Below are 27,387 nucleotides of genomic sequence, written 5' to 3' on the forward strand. Positions count from 1 at the left end.
CGGCCTAGTTTATCATTACTGCTGGGTGTTATGTAAAGGAATGAGTGTGTGTGCCTTGAGATAGCAACGATGCAGTGGTGCTGCGATTCATAAATTTCTTCTCTTTTAGCAGATGTTCGTATGACAGCTATGTTTTCTGCTTGCCGTCCTTGAAATTCATGTATCGTAGATGCGTTGAAACCTAGCTTGTTTAGTTCTCTTTTCTCAGCTTGTTTGAAGACCAAGCATTTGTATTTATTTTTGTTGAGAGTGAGGTTCATGCTTTCTAGTCCCTGATACTGCTGTGTCGCCAGTTCTTTCTCTGTCTGGTTGGTGGTTTGCATTCCTTGGCTGTAGAATTTTGAGAGGATGGCTGTGGTGCTCTTTGTGCATCTGTATGTGGTGTTTAGTATTTTTGTTGTTGTGGCTATTTCTGTAATGTTGTGGTATTTAACTTCTAGGTTCTCTGCTCTGTTTATATATGGTATTTGGTTAATGTCGCCAATAAGCAATACTTCTTTAGCAGTTGATAAAATGGCTGCAAAGAGTATTTCTCCGGCATGCATCATTAGGGCTTCGTCAATGAAGAGCCTGTTATAGGTGTTTCCTCTCTTAAGATGTTGGGTGGAGTTTATTATGAATGAATGCACGGTTCGGAAGGTGTCATTGCATTTTGCCTGGCTATGGTCTGGGTGGTTGGTTTTGTATCTCTGTCGGAAGTCCATTGCCGCATCTCTTGTAGGAAACAGGATGAGGTCCCCTGTAGCATAGTTGTTGAGTAGGAAAGTTGTTTTCCCACATCCTGGCACACCTTGGACTAAGTTCAGTTTAGTGTTGTATGAGTTTTTAATGTCAATGTGTTTTGTGCTATTATAGAGATGTAGTTCGTTTAGGAGTATTGTCTCGTCTGATACTAAGATGTTTTGATTAATTGCTATGTTGTTTGGGGCAGTTGCATAATTTCCATTACCTTTCCTCAGTAGTTGCACTAGACGTGCTCCATCGAAACCGAATTGGTAAGGTGTTGGGTGTGTTGTTTCTTGTTGGGTGAGGAAGTTTCCAGTGTTCAGGTTTATGATGGCGTATTTGTTTTTGGTTCTATTGCAGAAGTCTTGGAGTTTAGGGTCGTCTTTTTGGAGGCTGCTTATATTGTACTCCTTGTATATGGTGTTAAGGTGGTGTAGCAACATCGATTCCTTTGACTTCCAAAGTTCTCTTTGCTCAAGCATCGCTGCTTGAGCGAAGCTTTCCTCACTGTTGGATGGTAGACATGGAGGTTGATAGGTGTTAATTCCTGTGTACGTTCCCCGAGTTGTTCTCCAAGTACTGTAGTACGAGGTTTTTTCTTTTCCTGGGAATATTTTTGCTATTTTCCTTTGTACCCTATCTGTAGTGTGGTCAATGAGATCATCAATAATTTTTTTGTAGTCTTTTGTTTGTGTATAAATCCGGAAACGATGTAGGTAGGCATTACATGAATATTGTAGTAGTATTTGTATTATTTCTCTGATGTGTAGTTTGCTGAGGCTGGCAGTTTCTATGAATTCTTCGAGTCTGATAGAGAAAAGTACTGGGAATTTTATACAATCGTTTGCCAATTCAAGGAACCGGAACAGTTTCCTCTTCCAATTGCCATTTATTCCTGTTGAGCATATGACAATGTGAGTGTTGTCCTCGTTGTCTTGAGCTGTAATAAAGTTGTTAAAGGATAGGTTTCTATTTTGTAGTCTCCTGATTATAGTAGGTCTAGCTTCGGGTGGCAGTGTTTTGTATTCACATGATGTTGGGTGTTGTGTGTCAATAAGGTGGATGCGGCATGTGTGCTGTAGATCCTCATCTGTCATTAATTGTGTGCTTATCAGCGGGGTATCTTCTGGTGGAAATGCAAAAATCTTTTGTCCTTCGAGGCTACGATGGTCTTCCTCTGTAATCATAGATACTCTGCCGCTGTTTGTGTTCACAGATTTACTCCTAATGAATTTCCCTGGATGTGCTCTTGTTTCGGTGGATTCAGCATCTTCATCGTCACTGAGTGGAATAAGAGAGGCTGTTTGGCCCAGGTCCAGTGTGGAATTGATTGTTGTGTTTTCAATCAGTTTTTTTGGCGGGGTTTGTCTGTTTCCCTCTGTATTAGGTGTATTCAGTTTTTTGGGCGGGGTTTGTCTGTTTCCCTCTGTGTTCGGTGTATGCAGTTTTTTTGGCGGGGTTTGTCTGTTTCCCTCTGTATTAAGTGTATTCAGTTTTTTTGGCGGGGTTTGTCTGTTTCCCTCTGTATTAAGTGTATTCAGTTTTTTTGGCGGGGTTTGTCTGTTTCCCTCTGTATCAAGTGTATTCAGTTTTTTGGGCGGGGTTTGTCTGTTTCCCTCTGTATCAAGTGTATTCAGTTTTTTGGGCGGGGTTTGTCTGATTCCCTCAGTTTCAGTCTGTTTGTGACAGCAGTAGTTTTTGTCTCTTTTGTGTCTTGAGTTCTCTCTTTTTAGTTGCTTTTTATTCAATTTTTCCATGTTCCCTTCTAAGGCCTTGATTTTATTTTTTATGTGTAGTAGTTCTGTGTATATCGTTGTGTTTGGAGTTGACGGGAATGCATCAGAGATCGTTGTTTGGGTTTCAGAGTCTGTGTATATTGGTCTAGCTGGGTTTCTATCTACGACAGGCTTATTTTGTTCAAGTTCTTTAACTTTGTTTTGGAGGTGTTTGATGTTTGTTTCATATCTAAGGATAGTTTCAGTACTCTCCTTGTCATGTTCCTCGAACATTTTTTCTAGGCCATATCTCATTTGTTTCTCCTTTATCAGTGCTTTATCTAGTTCATCTGTTTTTTCAATGAGGGAGTTATATTTGAATAGGATGTTTTCCTTTTCAATAATGCATTCCTCTAGTTGCTGTTGGTATATTAAGGAATGGTCTTTGGAGTTTTTCAATTCCTTTATTTCATTTTCTAGAATAATGCACTTGTTTGTCATAGCTACTAAGTTTTGTTTGAGTTCTTTATTCTCCATTAGTAGCGCGCTGCCAACCTCGGATGCTAAAGATAGTGATGTTTCAAGGTCAGCTGATTCTATGTCACTTAGGTTACTAATCCTTTGCTCTAGTTCGTCTACACTGGGGTTTTGGACTTTGGTGTCTTCGGTACACGAATTACATTTCCAGCTTTGTATCTCTAGGTTCGTAAGCGTTTTCAGTTTTTTATCTGTCCAGTTCAGGCATTTGGAGTGATACCATTGATTGCACTCTCCGGTACACAGAATACCTTTGTGTTTAACCCCTATGTTGCATATTCCACATGGATATTTTGACATGATTTATGGTGGTTTCTGATTGTCAATTTTTAGGGGGGTTTAGTTTTTGGTGGTTGTAAAATAAATTTCTTCTTGGTTTGGTCAAATTGTTTAAGTGTTTTTTATCAGGATTATTATGTCAATTGATAACATATGTGCAGTCTTGCATTAGTGATTTGAAAGCACAGCTCAGCTATGTTGGCATTGGTCAGTTATTAGCAGTATTTTGAGTGGGTTAGCAAAGCTGGAATGTGCTGATTGTGCTCTGTCAGCATTGCTTGTCACCAGCTGTCACAGTTTTAATTGGTTTATTCTAGTTCTGTAAATAGTGTATTATTCATAAATATCTTAGAGTTTTTCAGTTTATACTGTCAGAAGATTATACAAATTTATTTTGGTAATTGATTCAATATTTTAAAGCTGAGAGCAAGTTATGTTGGTGAGTTGTAAGCACTTGTGCAGCAAATTTGTTTTCAGATTGAATCTACTCTTTAGGTATGTAGGTCTTAGTTTCTCATGATTTTTGTGTACTTACAGTTGATGAGTACAGTTTTGTGTGAAGTTATGTAGGTAATTTGTTGGTTTTACCACTTAATTCACTGAAATAATGGGGAGCACTAGTACAGTTGGTGATGAGTGTCCGCCATCTTGGATTGACATCCTCTTTCTTCCTGGCTTCTTCAGATTCTGTGCCCTATTATAAGAAGCGTAGGTACCAGCGGCTTCGTGCCTTGCTCTGCCCAATAATACAAATAAAAATAAAAACAATGAGACAATTTTAAAGACTAATGCTAAAATTAATAAAGTAAATGATTTAAAATTTTTAGAAATTATTATTGATAACAATTTAAGTTGGGACTCTCATGTCCAGCATGTTGTAGGCAAAATTTCATCAGGCTTGTATGCTCTTCGAAGGATGTCCTATGTCTGTGATCTTTCGGCTCTAAAACTGGTGTATTATGCTTTTGTACATTCATTTATATCATACGGAATTAGTGTGTACGGAGGGACCTAAAAATCAAACCTTAATCAAATACTTCTGTTACAAAAGAAAGCTATTAGATTAATGCTAAGTTTAAATTGGATTGAAAGTGTAAAGTATCATTTTTCTAATTTGGAAATCCTAACAGTGTTTGGAATTTATATATACGAGACAATAAAATATACTAAGCAGCACCATTTACAAAAAATACAGTTAGAACTAAGTAGGCCTACCAGTAATAGATATAATACCAGAAATGCACAATATGTTATACAAAACAGACATAATTTAGAATAAAAAAAAAAAAAAAAAAAACAGTGTATAGAGGCCTTAGATATAAAAAAATTTTACCAAAAGATATAAAAAATGAATGTAATAGTAGGAAATTTTACTTTAAACTAAAAAAATACCTAGTAGAAAAAGCAATTTACTCCTTTGAGGAATTTTACAATTTAAAATATTATGAATAGACAATTGTAAATAGACAATAAGTACTCACTGACTCTATTCTTTGTACTTGTACATTCATGAATAAAGGAGATTTTGATTTGATTTGATTTGCCCTACTCTACGAGGATCGCCCTCTTCACCAGGCTCTCCTGGTTTCGGGTAGTTCTTCAAAGGTCGGGGCATTTTACCTCCCTTTCCAAGACTTGTGGTATTAGCCCACGTTCCCACGAGCTTCTCGCTAGGGATCTGAAGTTGACTTGGACAGAGCCCCGCATGTCCAGGCAAGGCTGCTTACTGCAGGAGGGCGCCTGGTATCCTGCAGGTACCGTTCAGACACCATTCAAAAAAGCCTGGTGCCATCCACCCCTCAGCACGGTCAACCTAACACCTGGGGTTGGCCTATAACAGAAGAAGGAAAAGGAGAGACAGAAGTTGGGAGAAGAAGAGAGCAGAGATAGAAAGATGAAGACTGTTGGTCCAAGCTTGGGAAGAATAAGAAAAACATGGAGTGAGAGGACAGACTCTGCTCAGTTGAAGAGTAGGGAGTCAGGGGGGCTGATTGCAATGGCTCGTCACCAGGCGATAGGATCGCCAACCCCTACGCCGAAAATTACCTTAGACCACTTCAGTGCTCGCACATTGATGTGCAGTGTAAACCCAACTTACGACACCCGCAATAGTTTCCACATGTTTGCTTATAAGCGTTTGTTTGGCGCAAATGGTTTATGACTAGTTACTAGTCTTAGAGATTTAGTTTCTCCTCCGTTTTCTTTGATGAATTCTATTTTACAGCTCCATTTAGTTGGCAAGAGCTTGTTACCACCTTTGTACTTGTAGGTACACTCTTAGTATGTGCTGATGACATGCTTCACTGGTCAGAGGCAGTCTAGACAGATCAAAATTGGAAATCAAAGAGGCTTTTTTGTCATTATAGTGAATTTAAAATAACATGCTTTGTTTAAATTAGCGTACCTATCCAGCCCATACATTCCTAGCACAAATCTCTCTCCATTAGTCAACACCTGTTTAATGGATGCATGTTTGTCATTGAAAACTCCAGCCTGACTTAGCAGCAGTAAAAGACTTTAACTGTCTATTCCTTTCAATTTTCCTAAACCGTAGAAAGATGAACTGGTGTTACACCCAGTTATTGCATGTACAAATAATAATCCATCTCTTATATCCTCTAGATCATTTACTAGCTTTCAAACATTAAACATTATAACACTACTACTAGGTTTAAAAAAACATTAACAATAACTTTGACTAGCTGTTGGCCCGTCCTACGTACAGGAATCAAGTAGTCGGTAAAAACTTAATATAATTCAGAACAACTATTCTACACGCATAAATACAAATTCTAGCAGTTTTAACAGGGAAATCATCTAGTAAACAAATATCACATGACCACCTATTTCCTTCATCCTATTCCATTTTTCCATTTTTTGTGGCATATAGGCCTAAGTTATACCTTACTATCAATACAACAACTTCAGTATCCAATAGTCAATGGTTATACAATATGCATTTTAAATCTGATAATTTTACAATAAAACAGTGATTGTGTTGATTTGAAAAGCCTTGAAGTGGGATTGGGGGTCGATTCACACACACTGGTTTTAAATAAAGTAGCTGCATATTGCCTTCCATTGCATACTATCACTAAAGAGTACCTTATTTTTTACTTAAGTGGCCACTGAAACCTAAAGAGGATTTTGGCCTCTGATTCTCTCTATCCCATGCCTCTTCTAATGTTGATCCCAGTCAGGAAAAGTCTTACATTGCTTGATCCTCCAAGTGGTCGTCCTACTTGTGGTACTTCTTGGAATACATTTTTCAAAGTTGATGTATCTCCTCGTCTCCACGCATAGCCTGTTGATCCGAACCCACTTCTGGAAAGCACCCATATGTTGGGGTGTTTTGACATTCCTCCTTAGCTCTTTGTTCTTTCGTATCTCAACCGCTGTTATCTTGAAGTGGCCCATAGTTAATTTCTCTGCACTCTATGCTCAAACCCAGCAATAATGTTTTTTTGGTTCTTTGGTTAGGGCCCAAGTTTCTGAACCATACAGTACTCATGGATATAGGTGGTGGTATGGTATGAATCGAATATGGTTTCTACTCACGTCCTGCAGCTTATTGGGCAGTTTTCTAGAGACATACCACACCAATTGACATTTGCTTTACCAAACAAAACTTTGGTATACCGACATAGTTCTAACATTATTAAATAAATCGTCGTTATATCAATTTCACTGCACTAATTGATAAATAAGTAAGTAATCAAAGGATAGTAAAAACAATAACAAATAGTTTTGTTTGTTTGGTTAAAATAAAATTCATTTGGAAAAAGTATTTGTCACCCGTAGAAGGAAAGTAAACACGCTTGAAGGCTAGTGACGTAATTTTCCTATGTTTATTATCTGTACCGTTATCCGTTCTAATATCCGTGATAATTACCCACCCTCATTTAATAAATGTACTGTACACAGTAATTTCCCATATTCATTTATTAAAAAAGATAAGATTCTTAGATGAAATAAAAGTGATATTTTGCCTACATCAGCGCATCCAAATGTAACCACACATGAACACACGCCAAACAAGTTTTTAGATTTTACAAAAGGATAGTAAGTCTACTTGCAGTATCCTAGGTCTATGATAACATTGTGTTAATCTATGTCACACATCTGTTTATGTCTGGAAAACCCGTCAGAGGTTGTGGTAGTAATTTAAAATCGTGATTCCTGATCATCCTTGATCTCCTTGTTTGATAAAATCAATATTTTCAGGCCAAATCTAAACAATAAATAATAAACTACATACTGTACAATGCTTTACATGACTGTCCAGCGTACAGGCTCAATACGCCTAAACAGGCCCTGAAGAGGCTCAATACGCCCATCAACATACCTGGGACCCAACATGCCCATCAAGTGTAACTGGGGCTCAACACACCCACTAGCCTACCCTGGGCTTTACATGACTGTCCAGTGTACAGGCTCAATACGCCTAAACAGGCCCTGAAGTGGCTCAATACGCCCGACAGCATACCTGGGACCCAACATGCCCATCAAGTGTAACTGGGGCTCAACACACCCACTAGCCTACCCTGGGCTTTACATGACTGTCCAGTGTACAGGCTCAATACGCCTAAACAGGCCCTGAAGAGGCTCAATACGCCGGACAGCATACCTGGGACTCAACATGCCCATCAAGTGTAACTGGGGCTCAACACACCCACTAGCCTACCCTGGGCTTTACATGACTGTCCAGTGTACAGGCTCAATACGCCTAAACAGGCCCTGAAGAGGCTCAATACGCCCATCAACATACCTGGGACCCAACATGCCCATCAAGTGTAACTGGGGCTCAACACACCCACTAGCCTACCCTGGGCTTTACATGACTGTCCAGTGTACAGGCTCAATACGCCTAAACAGGCCCTGAAGAGGCTCAATACGCCCATCAACATACCTGGGACCCAACATGCCCATCAAGTGTAACTGGGGCTCAACACACCCACTAGCCTACCCTGGGCTTTACATGACTGTCCAGTGTACAGGCTCAATACGCCTAAACAGGCCCTGAAGAGGCTCAATACGCCCGACAGCATACCTGGGACTCAACATGCCCATCAAGTGTAACTGGGGCTCAACACACCCACTAGCCTACCCTGGGCTTTACATGACTGTCCAGCGTACAGGCTGAATACGCCTCAACAGGCCCTGAAGAGGCTCAATACGCCCATCAACATACCTGGGACCCAACATGCCCATCAAGTGTAACTGGGGCTCAACACACCCTCTAGCCTAACCTAGGCTTTACATGACTGTCCAGTGTACAGGCTCAATACGCCTAAACAGGCCCTGAAGAGGCTCAATACGCCCATCAACATACCTGGGACCCAACATGCCCATCAAGTGTAACTGGGGCTCAACACACCCTCTAGCCTACCCTAGGCTTTACATGACTGTCCAGTGTACAGGCTCAATACGCCTCAACAGGCCCTGAAGAGGTTCAATACGCCCGACAGCATACCTGGGACTCAACATGCCCATCAAGTGTAACTGGGGCTCAACACACCCACTAGCCTACCCTGGGCTTTACATGACTGTCCAGTGTACAGGCTCAATACGCCTAAACAGGCCCTGAAGAGGCTCAATACGCCCGACAGCATACCTGGGACTCAACATGCCCATCAAGTGTAACTGGGGCTCAACACACCCACTAGCCTACCCTGGGCTTTACATGACTGTCCAGTGTACAGGCTCAATACGCCTAAACAGGCCCTGAAGAGGCTCAATACGCCCGACAGCATACCTGGGACTCAACATGCCCATCAAGTGTAACTGGGGCTCAACACACCCTCTAGCCTACCCTGGGCTTTACATGACTGTCCAGTGTACAGGCTCAATACGCCTAAACAGGCCCTGAAGAGGCTCAATACGCCCGACAGCATACCTGGGACTCAACATGCCCATCAAGTGTAACTGGGGCTCAACACACCCACTAGCCTACCCTGGGCTTTACATGACTGTCCAGTGTACAGGCTGAATACGCCTCAACAGGCCCTGAAGAGGCTCAATACGCCCGACAGCATACCTGGGACTCAACATGCCCATCAAGTGTAACTGGGGCTCAACACACCCTCTAGCCTACCCTGGGCTTTACATGACTGTCCAGTGTACAGGCTCAATACGCCTAAACAGGCCCTGAAGAGGCTCAATACGCCCGACAGCATACCTGGGACTCAACATGCCCATCAAGTGTAACTGGGGCTCAACACACCCTCTAGCCTACCCTGGGCTTTACATGACTGTCCAGTGTACAGGCTCAATACGCCTAAACAGGCCCTGAAGAGGCTCAATACGCCCGACAGCATACCTGGGACTCAACATGCCCATCAAGTGTAACTGGGGCTCAACACACCCTCTAGCCTACCCTGGGCTTTACATGACTGTCCAGTGTACAGGCTCAATACGCCTAAACAGGCCCTGAAGAGGCTCAATACGCCCGACAGCATACCTGGGACTCAACATGCCCATCAAGTGTAACTGGGGCTCAACACACCCTCTCACCTACCCTAGGCTTTACATGACTGTCCAGTGTACAGGCTCAATACGCCTAAACAGGCCCTGAAGAGGCTCAATACGCCGGACAGCATACCTGGGACTCAACATGCCCATCAAGTGTAACTGGGGCTCAACACACCCTCTAGCCTACCCTAGGCTTTACATGACTGTCCTTTAAATTTATGAACTTAATGGCGACAATGGTGGTACCTAGCCATAGTGACAATGGTGGTATTGTAGCCATTAAGTTCATAAATTTTAATAATATTTAAAAATAGCTATACAATTTTTCACATTACTGAAGCATTAATGACTTCTTGCTAACCTGTCTGTCACAATTGTATTTGCCTAATTCTTTTAGTTTCATGATATAATAACATCAATTGTATTTACCCGAGAAAATGCAGAGTTAAAAAAGTTGTATGTTGTTCAGGTGTTTTTTTTTTTTTTTTTTTTTTTTTTTTTTTTGGTTCCCTTAACTGTGAATACCGTCATAGACTAAGCAACACAAGTAGACTGCCCATCCAATTGTAAATTTTGAAGCCTGTTTTTTTATGTCTAGTTCATGTACGTCCACACTGATCGCTGGGGTGGAAAACATTTTGTTTCTATTATTTTAGGGTTATTTTCATGATTTGTGCTTTACTATTTGGTTATATAACTAGGAGACCAGTTATTGTTTATGGTTAAATCGTTTTATTTGGTTAAATGAGGTTTTAAATTACTGAAATAACAAGAAACAAATTGTAAACAAAAGATAACCTCTACAGTTGGACGTACAGAACTAACAATAAAATTGGCTTCAGCTGTTCCATAAGGATGACAAATCTACTAAGGGAGTATGATTTATCTATGATACCGTAATAACTGAATCCTTCAGTGTAAGTGTTGTGACTCAAACGGGTGGCCTGGTATCGTTAATGCTGATAAGTACTCACACTGGATACTAGGTGGCGTTCGCAGAGGCATCCACAAAATTGAGCGGAGTCATCATGGGTTCATATTATATTGTTTTTGTCATACTGCAATAAAAACGGTAGTTTTTAATGCATGCCTTGCGGGTCTAAAGTAGCATTTTTACTCTTCAGGGAGTAAAAATCGTTTTTAGCCTGTATGGAATAAAAATCTGCTGTTATCAACTCAGTTGTAAATTTCAATTGTAAACGATTGCATGTATCGAAATATGTATCAATTTGTTCTTCGTAATCATTTTAACCATCATTTAGTTATTAGTTATTACACAAAATAATAATTAAATTTACGTGAATAGCAATTGTATGTGTACAGATGTTACCGTGCTTATGTTATGAATGTAAATTAGAATTAATATTGAATGCATCAATCACTGTGTGCGTAGTAGGGTAGTAGTGAGAGACGTGTAGTCGCAAGGCAGTGCCCGAGCGTCGGCGGGTCCCAAATTTTGCTTCCTCTTCTACCTGATTTATTTCCAAAACTATTCATCATTAATTTTTCCAAAAAACATATGTTATGATTCAACTCAAGCTCTCAAACTTTGCCGCTGACAAAACTTTCCTGACAAAAAAAAAAAAAAATTCTAGACCACTTACATTTTCATGTTCTAATTCATAATTTAATAATTTCTTTGGGTTTTAACGGCTGTTAAAATTACAATAAAATTATTTTCTATATTCCAACCTTACTGTCAGTGAGAAACACTAATTTATAGTAGCCGTGCCAAATTTGGTAATTTTAGGTCTACTCTAAGTGTGTCTAATCATCGTACATTTGGAAAAGGTGATCTACCGCTATATGCAGCAGTTGACGCCACTTGCCCGTATAAGTGGTGGGGGATTGGCTACACTGCCCGCAATGCTTGCTGGATATACGTAGCCCCTCTATTTCTATTCTGTGCTCTCTGATCAAAACATCTATTTCCTACATATGATGTTTTCTTTTTGAAAAATTCCAAGTTATGTTGTTCTACTAAACGATGAGCTCTAGTATTTTAAGAATGTGTTGTATTGCCAATCAAAATCCTATTGCCAAGTAATGTAAATTTTGTTGTTTCATAAATGTATAAACTGTAAATTGTGAATATTTTTAAATCTTTAAAAATATGTTTTACAGAATCTTTAGATTTTAAATGAAACATTATTCTTAAAGCTCTTTTTTGCTGAATCAGAATTTTATCCATGTTCTTCTTTGTTGTTGATCCATATATACAAACACCATAAGCAATATGTGAATGTATTAGAGCAAAATATATGGATAAGGTTTTAATATTACAGGAGTAGACCAGTCTCCTCAAAGCATATAGACCACTTGAGGTTTTATTTGTAATATGATTAATATGGTTGTCCCAAGATAGGTGTTCATCTATAGTCAAGCCTAAGAATTTTATTTCATTTAAAGGATTTAGTATTTCATCTTCTAGGAATATTGTTGGACTTGGTAAAATGGTATGTGGTATGTTAACCATTGCATATTTAACATAAAAGCAAATGTGAAGTGTTTAAGCTAAATTGTTTATGTTACCTGGCTTCGTCAAGTGATCCTGCTTCAGTAGTACACTACTATAGTTTTGGACTTAAAAAGTCCATCTTCAGGTTGAACAAAAACGTCAATAAGTCATCTAACCAATTTGGTTAGATTCGTCAACTTATTGACCTTTTTGTTCAACCTGAAGATGGACTTTTTAAGTCCAAAACTATAGTAGTGTACTACTAAAGCAGGATCACTTGACGAAGCCAGGTAACATAAACAATTTAGCTTAAATTTAGTGATCCAGAGGCTACCTCACCGTGAAGTGTTTGTTTAAGACAGAGAGGGGAAATATAGAGAGAGGTATATAGGGGTGGAGATGGCGCCTGTTCCAGGGACTGAAGCCATCTAATGAGCTATGATTACAGACACTCGACCACCAATTGGGCAACATTGTCAGTAAATAACACCAGCAATACGATGTGAGATGTGTTCGTATTACCTTACTTGTCTCGCCAATCCCTGTCACGTGTGCGAGGAACTCGTGTTACATGACAAGTGTTTTTTTTAAGTTTTGTGGGTTTAATTTAATGCCTTTTGGTCTTTATTTCCGTTTATTAGGAGATTCGTCTCCATCCTAGTCTTGTTACTATCTATCATTAATAATTGATAGATCAAATGAAAAATGGTGTTTGGTTTTAGACTTGACCCTGCTTGGTAAGGAACCAGCAACATTTGTAGTTTAAGACATGCCGTATAACTCCAGATGGCTATGCAGATCGTAGAAAGAGGAATTACTTCAGATAACGTGTTTTTTTCTGATAAAATTAGCCTATCCATTAAAATAAATGAAGATAATGAGGATTTCAAATTGTATATCAATCCCTCTTTATTTAGATATGTTGCATATTTTGTTTTACCATATCAAACTTGTCCAAGCATGAAGCATATTGTAAACTAGACTTTTTGTATGTATTATACAATATTTTCATGTTCTTTACCCAATTAAAAATAGAAGATAAAGAAGTTAAAATTTTGGTTGAAGATATCTAACTAGGGTTATACATTTTGATATTAACATAGGGACCATTGCATACATTCCTTAAAAGTGACTCTCTGGTTAATATTTTGAGAGATATTGTTATTTTATTGATTAGCCGCCGAGGCAGCGGCAACATACAATTTCTTGACTCCTAAACAGTTATTTTGAACAGATAATAGAGATTATTATCAGGATGTGTTTAACATTTATAGCTGTCAAAAAGCTTGTGTACAAGTTGTTCCTTAATTTTTCTTTATCAAACAAATTTTGTAATACTTACTTTTCAAGAGAACAATAACGAGTAAATGTTTTCTTAATGTTCTTCTTTTAGTAAAGATTTTTACGCCACACTACATTATTTTGACAAACTTCCCACGCAAGAATTTAGTCCAGAAAACAGCTGTTTACCGCCAGCTTAATCAAATGGGGTTTCATTACGTACTACTGTACTGTAATGAGTTTTACCGGACACCAACCGGTGTTATACTGTATTTGGCGATGAGTGGTTATAAACAAAAACATAACCTCTCTTAGAGATTATGACTAGTGATTGTTAGTCTTTTAGTTGGTAGTAATATATAAGGATGTGAACGGATTTAGTAGTATGGCGTAAACTATCGTACGTCACTCGTCCAAAATGTGTTTATTGAACTTGTATGGTAATCCCGTACTCGAGTACTCGACTTCCTCTCGCACAGGATAAACCACACTCGTCCGGTAAACACTTATTTTCAGGACTAGTAACGTAATATACTATACTTTTGCGTGCACAATAGGAAGAGATTTCAAAAAAATATTGCGCCCAAGTAAATTTGAAATAAAAAACAAACAAGAAACCTTTTTAATTTGATAGAGTAAAATATAATTTTTCCTAATAAAAAACAACCTATAAGTTTTATACAATTGATATAAATGAAACAATAAAATATAAAAATCTGTATCATTTATCAGATATACAGTTATAACTAAGTAGGTCTACCAGTAAAATGTAATACCAGAAATTCACAATATGTCTTACAAAACATACATAATATAGAACTTAATAACAAAGAACATTGTGTATATAATTCCTTTAGCAAAAGATACAAAAATGATTGCGATAGCAGAAAATTTTACTTTTAACTATAAAATTCTTAGTAGAAAAAGCAATGATTTACTCCTTTGAGAAATTTTATAATTTAATCATTGTTAATAGGCATATGAATTATTTTGAATATGCATATGGATTATTTTGTATATACATATATGTGTTATTGTGAGATGCATTTCTCACTGACTCTATTCATTGTACTTGTAAATTTACGAATGAAAGAGATTTTGACTTTAATTTAAATAATATTCTTCTAAGCGTAAGTCTTCTGTCAAATAGGGTTATAATTTTTTAACATTTCATTTAAGGGAATTTACCTTCAACATTCTTAAACTTAAATTTTAATACTTTTCAGTAAAATTTGTATTGTAACTGCGACCGATCAAAACATCAGTAGCATGAGGTACATCAAATATGTGTGATTGCTTGGAACATTTACTAAATAAAAAAAAACTCATAAATCTAGCATCAACATAGAAAATTTACCAATACAGGTAATTAAGTCACATAATAAAAAAAAAACTTAAGAATACATTGCATTACAATAAGTGTAATTTATTAAGCAGTTATTCGTATAATTGGTTCAGGAAAATTTTTGAAATAGGTGATGTTTTTCCCCTGCTTAAAAACTTTAATGAGATGCATCTAAAAATATCTAACTCCTTTTGAATTGCCAATACTTTGACAGGCAAATGACTTATTAAAAGTTTGATCCTTGAAGTCTCCTCTGCTCGTAACAAATTCATCACATTAAACATTGATTGAGTTTTGACGTAGTAACATAGTAGAACCTTTAGATAATCAAGTTTTAAAGGGAAATTTTGCTTTCAATGAGAACTTCAACTTAATAGTTTTATAAATATTTATAATTAATAATTTGAGGCAATTTTATGTATTTATTTTATTTGAATTAACTTATTTTACATGTAACTTAGTCTTCAGGTAAACCTAGTGACAAAATAGGAAGTCGTTTAAGCGGTTGAGTCAGAACTGGGATAACGAGTGACCAAAAGTTACTGTACATGATACGTTACAAGATAAGTTGTACATTGCTCATGATACTCATGTTAGAAAGTAGTTTGTTCCCAATACAATATCATTAGGCCTATAACACAATTGGAGTAAATCAGCTAAAACGTTTAAATTATCAAAAATACTAAGGGTATATTTCCGTTTTAAATCAACATTTGTGTCGCTGAGTAAAATTTGTGGATTACAATTAATTAGTAGGTTACGACATAGTTAAAAAAAAAAAAATGTTTTAAAATCTGATCAAACCTTTTTATCAAGTTATAAAACATGTCTGGCAGCAAAACACGCAAAATCACCAATTTCATATTTTGCATTTTATTTAATCAATTTGGATGTTTAAAAATATAATAACTGCTTAACGATTTGTTTTCCGAATCGCAAAACATATTCCCGCCCTCATTATGGACAGGAACAAACACGATAAATCAACGTAATAGCGAACGATCCAAACAGTGATTACTAGCCTCTTTATAAATTTAATGACTGTGATTTCGATGACACGCGAGATGGACAAAATAAACAGCGAAGAAGAGACCATCAAGTGAATAGGGTTAATTATCAGGGTGGTGTAATTGATATAGAGTGAGGGAAGTGGGGGAAATAGGGAGGGAAGTGGGGGAAGGTGTCCTATGACCCCATGGGGGTGCTTTCCACCGCAATCATTATACACTTGTATCGAGTTACAGTGAATGATGGCACGTCGTGAAATCTGCTCCGCATAACCTTTGACAACTAATCTGTCTCGGTGCGATGGATTGGATTTTCTCTATTTTCCCAAAATGATTTAACACGGTGAGAATTTGTAGGTTTGCCAATTCAACTTCACTGGGAACTAAAAGCAAATCGGTTCCATGATTTTTTCGTTGGGTATTTTTGAAGGGAAATATCCCAAGAGTAAATTTGGATTGTTTTAGGTCAATAGTCAAAAATATGTTGCAATATTTAAAGAAATTGACTTTAATTTGACAGTATTTGGTCAAATTAACAACAAATAATGGATTATATTCAAAAGGTCCAAAGCTTTTATTTCAACACACAAGGATTGAAAATAAATGGTACAGAAGGTCCAAAATTACAGTCAGGAAGTAAAAGTTTACATTGAAAAGTTAACTTTTGAAAGAGACTGTCCTTTGAACTTTGGACCTTGTGATGTTAGTTATTACTATATTATATTTCACAAGGTCCCAATTTCAGAAGGCCCGAGAGGTTATTTCAGTACACAAGGTACAAAACGTGAATGGTACAGAATGTCCAAGACTAGGAATAGGAATAATCGCGTCTCTCAGATTGAAGACATTTGAATACTATACTGATGTAAGGGAAATGTTAATTAAATTTAAATTATTTTAATTCACATAATATAATGTACATATAATATCATGATCAATGGCTAACTAGTTTGACTGTTATTACACTTCACCTTGTTGGCAGAACTGGAGAACAGCTGTTAATTAACTAAAGTCATTCTTGTAATGAGCTGTTTCTTCAAATCTTTCTTAGTTGGCTGATTCCCTTAAAAATTGTACAAACTCGTGAAAATACGAGTTCAAGCATTAGGCCTACTGTACTTGAAACAGTCATAGTCCGTAGGAACTGGGAATCACAGCCTATTTAAGCCAGTCAAATCGTAGGAAATTTACCAAGTAAGACTGTTGCCATTTAATTACTGATATAGTAATATTAGGTATCATTTATAAGGAAGATTATAAAGGATCTTCATTATTTTGAAGAATAAAACTATAATTTGTTAATACCATGCATTGGAGTAATTTGTGCAGCATCCTACCATCTGAGGGAAAACACCAAATGATAGGTTATCTCAGCAAACACTGTCTTAGCTGTTAGCTTGGTGTTGAAGAATAATAATTCTAAATTAAATCTTGCCTACCTACTCTCCGGTGATTGGCCATACAGGGGTACTGGGTAGCGTATAGAAGTGCGCGACTCTGCTATTTTATTATTAATTTCAACCCTTGCGCTTATTTAAAACCTAGACATTGTGGTGAACTTTGCTAACCTCAAGATAACTTTGCTAGCCTACAAGAAAATTTTAAGAAGTGACATAACTTCTGCCATAAAATTAGATTGTTTCAGCAAGTGATTCATATAAACTGCCAAAATTATTCTGTGTATGAATAGGTCTAGTAATTCCCGACAATGGAAAAATTCAATTTAAATTATTTAAGTAAAGATGAACTTAAGTATGAAATTTTAAGTAGAGGAGAAGATTCTACCTTTGACAACGTAGAAGCACTCAGGAAACAGCTCAGATCTATTTTACAGGTTCAACCAGATGTGAACAATCTTATTGGGAAATTAGCTTTAAGTACTGAATTTCAAACCGTAGAAATTAAGGTAGATCGATTTCAGCTACTTATAGAACAGTGTGATACCCAACCGAGCAACCTGTACATAGCAAGAATGTCAGCTCTATGTACTCATCTGCACCTTAGAATAAGTAATATAAGCGCATATATGTTAGGTCCAAACTGCTTCGGTAAGTTGGACAAATTGAAGGTCAATTTACAAGAACTGCAAAGCAAATTTGATGAAATCAAAAACCAAGTATCTTTACCTGAATTGAACCAATATGAAGAGGATTTAAATAAGTCAATCGTCGAGGAAGAAAACTTAGTTGAACAGTTAACTAGCCCGACAAAACCAAATAGGCCTAACCTAAATCATACTTCTACACCGGAAGGGACGAATCAAGAAACTACAATTAAACCTATAGAGCCTACTGAAACTAACCTAAATGAAAACCCTAACATGCAAAATAATATGTTAAATATGCCTACAAATCCTAATCACACGCAAATACACACCATGCCTATATACAAGTTACCTAACCCTGTTGAAGGTTATCTCAGTGAGATCACAGAATGCAATGGACTCGAATTGACCCCCTTGCTTTCATTTTTACGAAATGCAATAATAAGCAAAAATGAAGCTAACATCACTGATCAACATTTGTATGGCATCTGGCCCAATCACACAAAACGGCCCTTGAGCACAAAAATCGTGGAGTGTAAAACTGTTGGATTCACAATGAATAAGGTAGGCCTACTTGAATCAATCGTAGAAACCTATGTTCCTGTGACGTTAAAGGAAGAAGATGTACCAGATCAAAAGGAAAAAGAACTCGATTTACAAGTCAGCCTAACTGCCATCAATGCATCGACCAAAACATCCAACTTCAAATTGATGTTTGACCATGAGCCCAGCTGTGCGCTAACCAACCTGTGGGACAGTAAGAGTCTGATATGCAGCGACCTAACGATGGAAGAAATGAAGCAAAGCCTGAACCAAAGCATGAGAAATTCAAGAAACTGTGTGAAATTCGACAGACATTGGTGGAGATTATCGCCTAAGAGAGCAAAACATCCATTTAAGTTAAAGTCTCATGTACTTATTCGTACACATTACTTAAGCAATGAGGCCAAGAAGTTACGTAAGAAAGGTTAAGTAAATGTTTAGTTCAATGCAACCCATGAGTGTAGGCCTAGTTTGTTTGTTATTTCAGGTCATAATTCAGGTCACGGGTCTTATCTTGAAACCAAAGTTTCAACTTGTAAATACATGAATGGAATGATGCCAGGGATGCAACTTTAGTTGAAAAGGAAAAGTTATGTTATTATTAAGATTGATGTATAATTAATTAAGATCGTAGGGACAGAAATTTTTGTTATTTTAATATTGTTAAGTTAGGCCTAGTGATTTGAAATGAAAATTTTATGGAGTTCGCTAATAAGTTATTGCACCATAGTATGAATGCGTGGAGTATATGTTTGTATAAATCCGTGAATGTTTGTGACACGAATGGTTTGTATGTTTGTATGATCTGAATGATACTTTTAGATTTAAGGCACACTTTAACTACACTAGACACTTTCACACGCAAATAACACAAAACTATAAATTTAAAGTAAAACATCACACGACACACAAACCACAACACACTAGTAAGCTATTCAAAACTGAAATGGCGATTTCTTTTTAAAACAAATCACTTGATGCTATTTTCCAGGTTGGCCAACACAGAGTTTTTTGTTTGAGATTTTGAATGTTGATAAAACAAATGAAAAATGAGTTCTATGATCTTAATGTTATACAACTTCTTGAATTGTCAGGGTATATGATTTAAATGTATCTGTAAATAGTTTGTTAGGATAAGAAACATGAACATTTTGAATTATTTAAAAAGATGATTATTGATTATCAATAAAGGTATTGCTTTGAATGTTGGTAGCACTGTAGCACGCATATTGAAGGAATTGATTATCTTGTTTGATGCTGCCATCTAGTAGCCTCTGTTGGGACTATGTTGGATAATAATAATGTGTCTGTTCTGTATAGCTATCTCGCGGTGAATTTTGGTACTAAATACTCATCACAAAGAACACCGCATAGTATTAGAAAAGTTCATAGATGGGAAATATATATTGTCTTTTTTCATTTTGAATTTGAATTGTGTAGATATAAGTGAAAATTTTGTTGTGAAGATTAGTATGTTTATTTCTTTGATTTGTATAAAGAGATTTTAGTTGGATTTTAAAATAATTCAAATTTAAAAAGAGGTAGAGGGATATTTTATACTGATGTAAGGGAAATGTTAATTAAATTTAAATTATTTTAATTCACATAATATAATGTACATATAATATCATGATCAATGGCTAACTAGTTTGACTGTTATTACACTTCACCTTGTTGGCAGAACTGGAGAACAGCTGTTAATTAACTAAAGTCATTCTTGTAATGAGCTGTTTCTTCAAATCTTTCTTAGTTGGCTGATTCCCTTAAAAATTGTACAAACTCGTGAAAATACGAGTTCAAGCATTAGGCCTACTGTACTTGAAACAGTCATAGTCCGTAGGAACTGGGAATCACAGCCTATTTAAGCCAGTCAAATCGTAGGAAATTTACCAAGTAAGACTGTTGCCATTTAATTACTGATATAGTAATATTAGGTATCATTTATAAGGAAGATTATAAAGGATCTTCATTATTTTGAAGAATAAAACTATAATTTGTTAATACCATGCATTGGAGTAATTTGTGCAGCATCCTACCATCTGAGGGAAAACACCAAATGATAGGTTATCTCAGCAAACACTGTCTTAGCTGTTAGCTTGGTGTTGAAGAATAATAATTCTAAATTAAATCTTGCCTACCTACTCTCCGGTGATTGGCCATACAGGGGTACTGGGTAGCGTATAATACACACTGTGACCAGCCACGTTCCTTGATATTTATTTTATCCTGTCATGTAAGTCATTTTGGTGAAATAACAATAAACAAGAAGAAAACAATCTCTACACATACCAGACAGAAACCTACTCTAAACATTTAAAATTGTAGTCTGTCAGCTAATTCATTAGGATGAACCATTAAAGAAGTATGGTTGTACCATAAACAAAAAGAATTAAATATAGACCATCAGCTGTGCTGCGGTTACCATAGGTACTGGCGCACACCGCTGGGAGCGCCATGTAGTTACGGCGTACTAGCTACGTAACTACACGGCGCTACCAGTGGTGTGCGCCAGAACCTTTGGTAACCATGGTAACCGCAGCACGGCTGACAGTCTATATTTAATTATTTTTGTCTATGGTTGTACCAAATTATGATCTTAGTATTGTAGAAAAATAGAGAAATAACTAGGGCTGGGACTTAATGACAACAGTTCTCAAAACCATAATTTCTGATTGATGTTTGATAATTGGCTTTTTGATGTATGGATTTAACAATACAGATAAATTTGTTTCAGACTGTGTCGATTTCTATGCTGCTACGATACTCTCATCATCAGATATTCGTTTTTATAGGTGAGTATTAGTTTTATGCAGGGAAATTGCAAAGTAATCTAAGCTTATTCTGAAAATTGTTTAGTTAGGCTTACAACTTAAATGTATTGGAATGGAGATGTATTTTTGTTCAGATTTTTGGGTTGTGGATTTTACTGTTGAAGGTTATTCACCAAAATCTTTTTGACTTATAATAATCATGACTTGTTGTTTTAAACTAACTTTTGTGAACTTTTAAGAGCTGTGTTATGTTGACCGCCTTTATTTACGGTTTTTTATCACTGAAACTTCGTTAGAAATTATAAAAGCCCAATTTTTGGCAAACCGCAAACATTTTCAGATTACCTTGAGTTGGGACTAAACTGCATCTTATTAAAAAGAGACATGTAAACATTTCTATGAAGTAAAAATCTTTTTTAAATGTATATATTTAAGTTAGTTTGTCTTCCCAATTGTACAATGTATTCCAATAAAAATATTCCAAGCGATATTGTTTTTGAACCCAGATGCTATATATCATTGCATTGGGCTATCAATTGATGTTGGATAGTAACAAAACCAGGGTTTGGACCATCACCTTACAAACAAGTTAAAGAATGCCAATGCCAATGGCATAGTAAGCTACAAGTAAAAATATAGACTTTTTAACAGTCTAATCTCTTACATCCTTGACCACTTTATAATATTTCATAAAGACGAGAGAGCTTTATTAGTTTTCTGCATCTCCATTCTATACACAGCTCTCTAGCTCGCCAATGATTGAGAGAGATTCTTCTGTACCTCAGGAACAAAATATTAGATAGTACTGATCTTCTGTTAGAAAGATAAATGTAAAACGTACTATTGTGATTGCATTACAAGTAAAGGTGAAGTGTGAAGAACTTGTGTTTCAGTCAAGATGGTTTTGTGTTTCAGTTGATCTACTACAAATGCTGGAGTTCAACGTAACTATCACATTCCCGGCCGCGCCTCTCCTCACAGTGATTCTCGCTCTTGTTGGTAAGTTGGCACTACTTGTGTATTTTTATTTGTTATTTGGAGTATTTTTGGTAAACTTCTGGTTGGTAAGTCGTGTGCTACTTGTAGTTTTGTTGTTTAGCCAGACGATTCTGAAATGCTAGATAGTCAAGGCCACTTTTAAAATTTATTTTGCTTCTCACAGTTCTTTTAGTTTAGCTATTCTAAGACCGCAGCTGCACGTAAAGTAGGTATGACATTCTCAAAACAGCAACGCATCTCTCAACAAGAGAAAAACCTTTTTGTGTCGCATCATCTCAAAATCAATATAAACTTCTTGAAAGCCCAATACTTCAATATACATATTGATTTTTTAGCTCTACACACAATAACTACAATGAAACCTAAGTATTTTTGTTTTTAAGGGTAAAAGATCAGTTAAAAAAAAAATTTCAAAACTCTTTACATCCCATTCCTATGGCAATCTTGCTGGTTTGCAAATTCATTCAAGAGCATCAATATCAATTATTTGAGATGGGGACGCCACCTGGGTGCGTATTTTAACACAAAATATGAGCAAAGGATGAGTGTAGAATGTTATGAGATGATCTGTGTAGCTTTGGTACCGAACAAGATCAGCTGGTTCATCAGTCAGGATCATTTATTTGAAGCCCAATGATCAGGAACAGCTGGGTCCGGTTTTGAACCATAACCATCAAAAAGCTACTGACTTTCCTCAGGAATCAGGATACCTTTTAAATTGTTAGGTGATTACTTTACCCAGCCAGTATTCAGCCCTATAAGGGTAAAATGTGAATAGTAGGCCTAAAGTGTAAGTGAAATAAATAAATTTGCCAAATTTGATCAAAATAGCACTAAACAAGCAAACTACAACAGTTAAAAAATATACAATGTACAGTTTTTCTGGAATTTTTTCTATATCCCTACATTTTGGCCCTACTCAATGGCTGTAATGAAAATGAACATTTAATGTTTAAAGAGTAAAAATAAAATAAAACAATTTTCCAAAAACCTTTAAAACCCCCACATAATTGTTCCCATTAACCGATCCAGCTTGTTCCCAAAGGCGTATAAGTTCATCGTGTCCTACACATTCATTCCAAATTTGATCAAAAAGCCATTATTATCAATCAGACCAGAATTACTTTAGTTACTGTGTTTAAGGACATGCACACACAGATTGAAATAGGCCTACTTAACTATGTTTAAACATTTTTGAACAAATTGTGTTTTTGGCCTTAGGGGACATAAAAATTAAAAAGTAAATCAGTTCCTTGTCTACGTCTTACAAAGACTTTAATGGCTGCTTTCCTTTGGGGGAAATTTGCTAAAATTTGAAGGAATAGAGTTTTGGGCCTCTGGCGATATCAAAATGAAAAAGTTAATTTATTACTGTACCACCTACAGTAATAGTGTCTTCCCTATATCGGAAATTTAAATTTTCAAAAAAGAGTATTTCAATTACTATTTCAGCAAGAAATGTTAACAAAATAAAACACGTTAAAAACTAAAAGAACAGTTCACAAACTGTTAACTTTAAAAAGTACTCACAATGTATTTTCTCGATGAAATAACACTGTTTAAAGTTAAACGGGAGAGTGGAAGGTTTAATAGCCGGGGAATAAAAGCGGCGGACGGGTTATAAAGCAAGAAACAAAAACAGACTTAGAGGACTTTACATGAAATATGGGGAAAAATGAAAAGTTGACAATGACCGGGAAGGTTTTACGGAACAAAAGAGCGAGAGACAATAGCCTTCTGCTGCCCAGTAATACATACTTGACGTGCAAATGCAAATGTAACAGGGTTAAACTAGAACAAAGTTTACAATCACAGGGGAAAAATGTTGTTTTATTAGCTATATATATATATATATATATATATATTAATGTTTTATTATTCAGAAAAAAGTGCTTGGGATTTGAAGTTCAATGTTAAAAGTCTGTATATGTAGAGACAATTAAAAAACAAATTATGGATAAACTAGAATTGTTACAGTTATGTTTTGATTGTTTACAACTTTTTAATTTCAACAAGGGAGCTTTAAATTAAAACTGAAGTGAATTTTAGTGGATTTCCCTGAAATAAACTGAAAGCCTTTAATCATACAAAGTTAATCGTTAGCTTAGGACCACAGTAACTTTTTGTTTTAGTAAGAAGCGAAAGACACAAATATTATTCTACATTTAAATGGCTGTAAAAACTATAACTTTCATAAAAATACTCCATCCAAATCTTACTAAATGTTTTATAATTGAAATTCAGAGTACTTTTGAACCTACTTTTGAGTACTTTTGAATACCTATGTAGTCTTAATATGGCAAAGTTATCTGTATTAAACTAGAACAGTTTTAAATTACCTTGCTCCTTCAAGTGATCTTGTGTTAGTAGTAGGACACCAAAATCGTTTCGGATTGCTTAACTTCAAGGGCAAACAAAAAACATCTTGTAATCCATCCAACTTGGATAGATTATTTGTCAGAATATCCCTGCATCAAAACAATACAATAATTCAATAAAGAAGCAACTTGTGTTAGTAAAACCAATTGAAGTCCATACCAACTGTACTTAGATTATATTTGCTTCTGAGTATCTATTATGTAATCCAAATTTGTTTTAGTGCTACAATGTTCTCTTATTTGGAAACACCCTTTTAAAACAATAAAATAATTCAATAAAAAGGCAATTTCTGTTGATGAAAAACTATGAAGTCATTCAACTAGCACAGATTATACTTTGATTATTTTTGCTTACAAGTATTTATACTTTCAATTAAAATCCATTATAATGTTAGAACTTTCTCTATATTGAAAATCTTCCCTTATTAAAATAATACAATAATTCAATACAAAAGGCATATCCCTGCTGGCAAAGAAATAATTGATGACATTACACATTACACCAAGATTCTTATTGCTTTAAAGTAACTATTATGTAATTAAAATCTAGTGGTGCATGTTAGGACTTGCGGTAATAGATTCCTTGAAGCAAAATTCACTGTCTGACGGGAGTTAATCGTTTCACATTCTCGCATTGAGTTTCAATCCAATATCGGGTTGGCCGGAGGGATATTGACTTAATTCAGTAATTTGGTCCCTATCAGATGTGCTTGGGTAAGACGTGCCATCACGGACCGTTTCTGAGGTCAAATGCAATCTGCAGAGAAACTGTGTTTCTGGACAATTCTATCACGCTCGTCAATAGATTAAATACTTCATGAAGTACATTCTTTATGAATTGATAGAGTATTAGACTGGTTAATGTCTTAAGCATTAAAATAAATTCTTAATATAACGTTTTTAAGATGTTAACATTAAAACAGGATCTATTTTTATTGTTTAAAAACAAATTTATATTTGCCAAGGTACTAAACCATTGATTTAATATGTTGTTGAAAACATATTTTATCAATCAATAGAAATTAAATTGATCTATATTTTATTTATACAAGAGTAATTTATACAGGAAAATAAAACAGGAAACATTATACAGCTATCGTAAATTCGGTGTTATTAGTCTACAACAAATTTTTTTTGTCAATAATATGAAATCAACGTCATCATGACTATCATCCTTGATCCCGGCAACAACTTGAATATCGTCTGTGATTGTGGCAACATTTCAAATATATCCCACCGATGCGAATACATCCTTATCGCCCATTGTGATTCAGACAATATCATGCAGTCCTGAAATTTCTGCAATGGCATTATAGTAATATTAATACTCAAAAATACACGATGCATATTCTTTGGTAAATCTGAACATTATTTTGCTATTAATTTACCTAGCCTATATTGTGTGACATAAATTTAATTGTAAAGTATTACATAAAATAGTTTGGTTGAAACATGAAGCTAATATCATGTTTATTTTGTTCAAAACATTTTCTTTGTATCTTTTTCTTAAGCTTAATTTTATACAAAATTAAAAACTATATCGGTGGTGTGGTAAAAAAACAAAAATTCTTCCGTGTAAATTAAATTTAGTTTAAATCTGCTGTCAATTGAGACAGATATAACATATTACAGATGAACAATATAGGTAAAGTTGTATATAAATAATATTTACTTTTGAATCTCTCACCTCAAATTTTTGAAAGCCCACGGGGCAGAGCCCTAGGACTATATCGAGGCGGGAATAGTTCTATATGTATCCTTGGAGCTGTAGCTTCAATTGTGTGCAATTTGAGCCCAGTCGGTTCAGTAGTTTTTGAGATTATCTCAAACAAACACACACACACACAGACACCACCTCTTCTTTATAATAGTATAGATAGATAGATAGATAGATTACAGATGGACAATATAGGTAAAGTTGTATATAAATAAAAACTTTTATAGAACAAGATTGAAAAGTTAAAAAAAACCTGATTAATCGTCACACTTTGCATACACAGAACCTCAACCATACTTTACAGTTGACAAATATTTACTTGCTATTTTCAAACAATCATTTCCAATCAGCACAACTATCATATTACCCGCGGTTAAACTCAATATCGCCGACAATCACCAAGCAACAGTCGTAATCAGACGGTCACAAACCAGCAAATCCCATCAACTGAATAAGATAATATTAATACAGCGTGTTTGTTAAGTAATCAAACGGTGGCGCAGATCTCTATTGCCTATCAACGAACATATCGGAAAACTGTTATAATCACTTGTTTACCTTGCGTCGTATTTGATAGCTTAATTAACTCGCCTTCGCGTGTTCGTCTAATCAGCCAACTTAAACGCTTTGTACTTAAAGTCTTGTTTTCTTCATGAAGACAGGTCTCAATGAGAGGGGAGTTCAGGAGTTGTGTGTATAGGATGATGGATATGAAAGAGAACTTATTGTTTGAAAGATAATTCTGTTTCTGATCTACATGTTAATGAAACCTAATTTGGTTCCAGATTAATCTATTTATAACTGAAACCTAATTAGTTTTGATCAATATATCACTAATTTCATGGTCCCCCAGTGTGAGCTAATCAGCTGAGTAAATCGGTAAATATTCTATTTACGAAACCAGACGTTTCACCGATTCTGTGCTATGGCATCCTCAGAAGATTGATCTATATGTATTTCAATTCTATCATGGTTGAAACTTGTTTTAATTTATTTAAAATCTAAGTAACTCGGCTTAAGCTTAAAATATATTTGAAACCTAACTTGGCTCAAACTTTATTTATCTATATATAAAACCAACAAGATCCAAACCAGGTCTATGTATATTTCAAACCT

General features: G+C 35.8%; 1 protein-coding gene across 2 annotated transcripts in view; it reads left to right on the forward strand.

Annotated features, from left to right (window-relative positions):
- The window catches only part of LOC128996248 (membralin), a 98,244-nt gene that overhangs the window by 20,131 nt on the left and 50,726 nt on the right, over positions 1-27,387 (forward strand). For both annotated transcript variants that reach the window (XM_054421427.1, XM_054421428.1), the window contains exons 10-11: positions 21,141-21,198; positions 22,093-22,176. In XM_054421427.1, coding sequence (XP_054277402.1) covers positions 21,141-21,198; positions 22,093-22,176 — 142 coding nt within the window. The remainder of the gene's footprint in view (positions 1-21,140; positions 21,199-22,092; positions 22,177-27,387) is intronic.

This window comes from Macrosteles quadrilineatus, unplaced genomic scaffold (assembly GCF_028750875.1).
Source record: "Macrosteles quadrilineatus isolate MER2022 unplaced genomic scaffold, UCM_ALF_1.0 Scaffold_6__1_contigs__length_79288215, whole genome shotgun sequence".
Taxonomy (NCBI): Eukaryota; Metazoa; Arthropoda; class Insecta; order Hemiptera; family Cicadellidae; genus Macrosteles; species Macrosteles quadrilineatus.